The sequence below is a fragment of the Orycteropus afer genome, unplaced genomic scaffold (assembly GCF_000298275.1).
Source record: "Orycteropus afer afer isolate SDZICR_OR568_19922 unplaced genomic scaffold, OryAfe1.0 scaffold00398, whole genome shotgun sequence".
Classification (NCBI taxonomy): domain Eukaryota; kingdom Metazoa; phylum Chordata; class Mammalia; order Tubulidentata; family Orycteropodidae; genus Orycteropus; species Orycteropus afer.
Window position 1 is genome coordinate 2,811,433 of NW_006921985.1, and position 2,155 is coordinate 2,813,587.

A 2,155-nucleotide genomic window follows, 5' to 3' on the forward strand; every position below is an offset into this window, starting at 1 on the left:
CGCTAAGCTGACGCGGCGCCGCCCTCCAGCTGGGGAGACCGGCGGGCTCCCCACTGTCAGCCTTGCTCAGGTTCCAGGGGACAGGCCTGCTCTGTGCCCCTCTCCCAGATGCCCGTCTGACCGCCAGTGTCTGTGCCAGGTCAGGGCAGTGCAGCAGCCCGTCGGGCTAAGGACCCTGGTGGGACGGCCCCACCGGCCTTCCGGTCCCAGGGAGAACAGCACCGAGTGAGTGAAGACTGCGGTGTGGCTTCTCGAACACCTTATCCCTGTTTTTACAGAAGGGAGACCACCCTGAAAGTCTGGCTGTAGTCAGCAGGTCTGTCCCCCGCCCCGGCCAGGTGTCGGCTTCCGGGAACGCGGGTTGTCCTGGCCTCGGGCCCCTGAGCCCTTCCATCTCCCCCAGGTCAGCTCCACCTCCCCGAGGAAGGGATGTGGTCCTTGTCCCCTCCCTCCTCTGCCAGCCCCCTGCCCCAGGGCTGTACTCCAAGTCTCCCCCGACAACCACCTCTGCCACATCCTCGGTCACTGTCCGAGCTGGTGACCCACCTTACCCCCACACCACAGCCCCTCTGTGAACCCATGTAGACAGGCTCCCCATGGCTCTCCTGGAAGCCCTCCCTTGGCCCCACACCCGGCATCTCCTCTTCTGTCCCGGAACCTGCACCCCACTGCCAATCTACAGGGGCCCCCAGCCTCCTGGGGTCACACCTACTGCGACCCTCACTGGAGCTCAGGGAGAACTTGGGGTATAAGGTGAGATGCCCCTGGACAGCACTGGGCCAAACACCCCGTGTCCCAGGAGGCAGTCTGCTCCCACCGCTGGCCCAGAGGCTGCAGATGGGGCGGTGTCCCCCGCCCCGCATCACCCTGAGGGGCTCTCGCTCAGGTTACGGGAGCCTGTCCCCCATTCACATACAAGGACCCTCTGAAGGCCCCCTGCTGCAGCTGTGCTGTGGGCAGCCACGGACAGAGCCCTGGTCTGCGACGGGATGTGCCCAGGGCACGCCGCCGGGCCGCAGAGCCGGCCAAGGTGCTCCCAAAGAGGCTCCTCCCACTCGAACCCTAGGTCCCCCGGTGACCACGTGCTCACATAGAGGGACGCTGCCACCACCCTCCACACCTACCCGACCCCTCCCAGGGGCATCCTGGGTCCCTACCCCTCCTTTCGGGAGAGGCCAGCAAGCCCCCAGTCCGGACCCTGGACAGGGCACCAGCTGTGACGGCAGTGAGAGCCGGCCCAGAGCAGAGACCTCCAGCCTGGACCCTGGTCTGGCCTTCTGGTCCACTAGGACCCTGCACTCTGCCAAGGCCACCCGATGCCAGCCTCTTGCCCCAGCCCAGGAACTGGCTCCCACAGGCCCGGAGGACAGGCAGACACCCCGTCTCCAGTCTGAGGCCTCCTGCCCAGCACAACAGGCCCAGAGGACAGAGGGCCACATACACGTATGTAGACACATGCAGACACACACACACCACGCGCTGCGTGTGCATACACCTCACTCACAATGACCCACCCATGTACACGCACCTCACACACACACATGCTGGTAAAAGAAAAGCCCACCGGCTCCGCAGGGAGCACCGGCCAGGTCCTCCTGAACACGAGGGCGCCCACGTGTGGGAGCCGTGTCAAGGGGCCGAAGGAGAAGGGGTGCAGGGGAAGCCTGGGGAGCAACCGTGGCCCGCCTGCCTGAGTGCTTTTCCAAACCTCTGGGCCCTGGCGGGTGACTGCTCGGTCCCTCCTTGGAGACCTGGCAGAGGGCAGCTGCTGGCACCGTCTAAGCCCACAGGTGGCCCTCCCCTGGCACCACCACACCCTGGACACGTCTACGCCCTCTGCTGTCCCTGTCCCCCACCCTGACTTCCCTGGGTTTGCCAACAGTGATCTGAAAGCGCCAGCCGTCCAGGGCCCCGTGCAGTGAGCTGTCCCCAGAGCCGTCATCTGGGTCCGCCCCGGTGCAAGACACGGACGACGGAACTGACCGACTGCGAACGAGCGGCCTGTGCCGCCTCCCGTGACGTTAAACACAAAGCTACCGTTGAGATTGCGGATGAGCCTGGCCTCCTTCTCTCCGTCCTCGTCCAGCCCTTCGACCTTCAGTTTCTTCCAGCCGAGCTCGTCCCGCTCCTGCATCTTCAGGTCGGCGTGGAGCTC

General features: G+C 65.6%; 1 protein-coding gene across 1 annotated transcript in view; it reads right to left on the reverse strand.

The window, feature by feature from the left end:
- LRPAP1 (LDL receptor related protein associated protein 1) overlaps positions 1 to 2,155 on the reverse strand; it is a 20,783-nt gene that overhangs the window by 8,176 nt on the left and 10,452 nt on the right. The window contains exon 4 of the mRNA XM_042782638.1: positions 1,984 to 2,152. Within this exon, the coding sequence (XP_042638572.1) occupies positions 1,984 to 2,152 (169 nt within the window). The remainder of the gene's footprint in view (positions 1 to 1,983; positions 2,153 to 2,155) is intronic.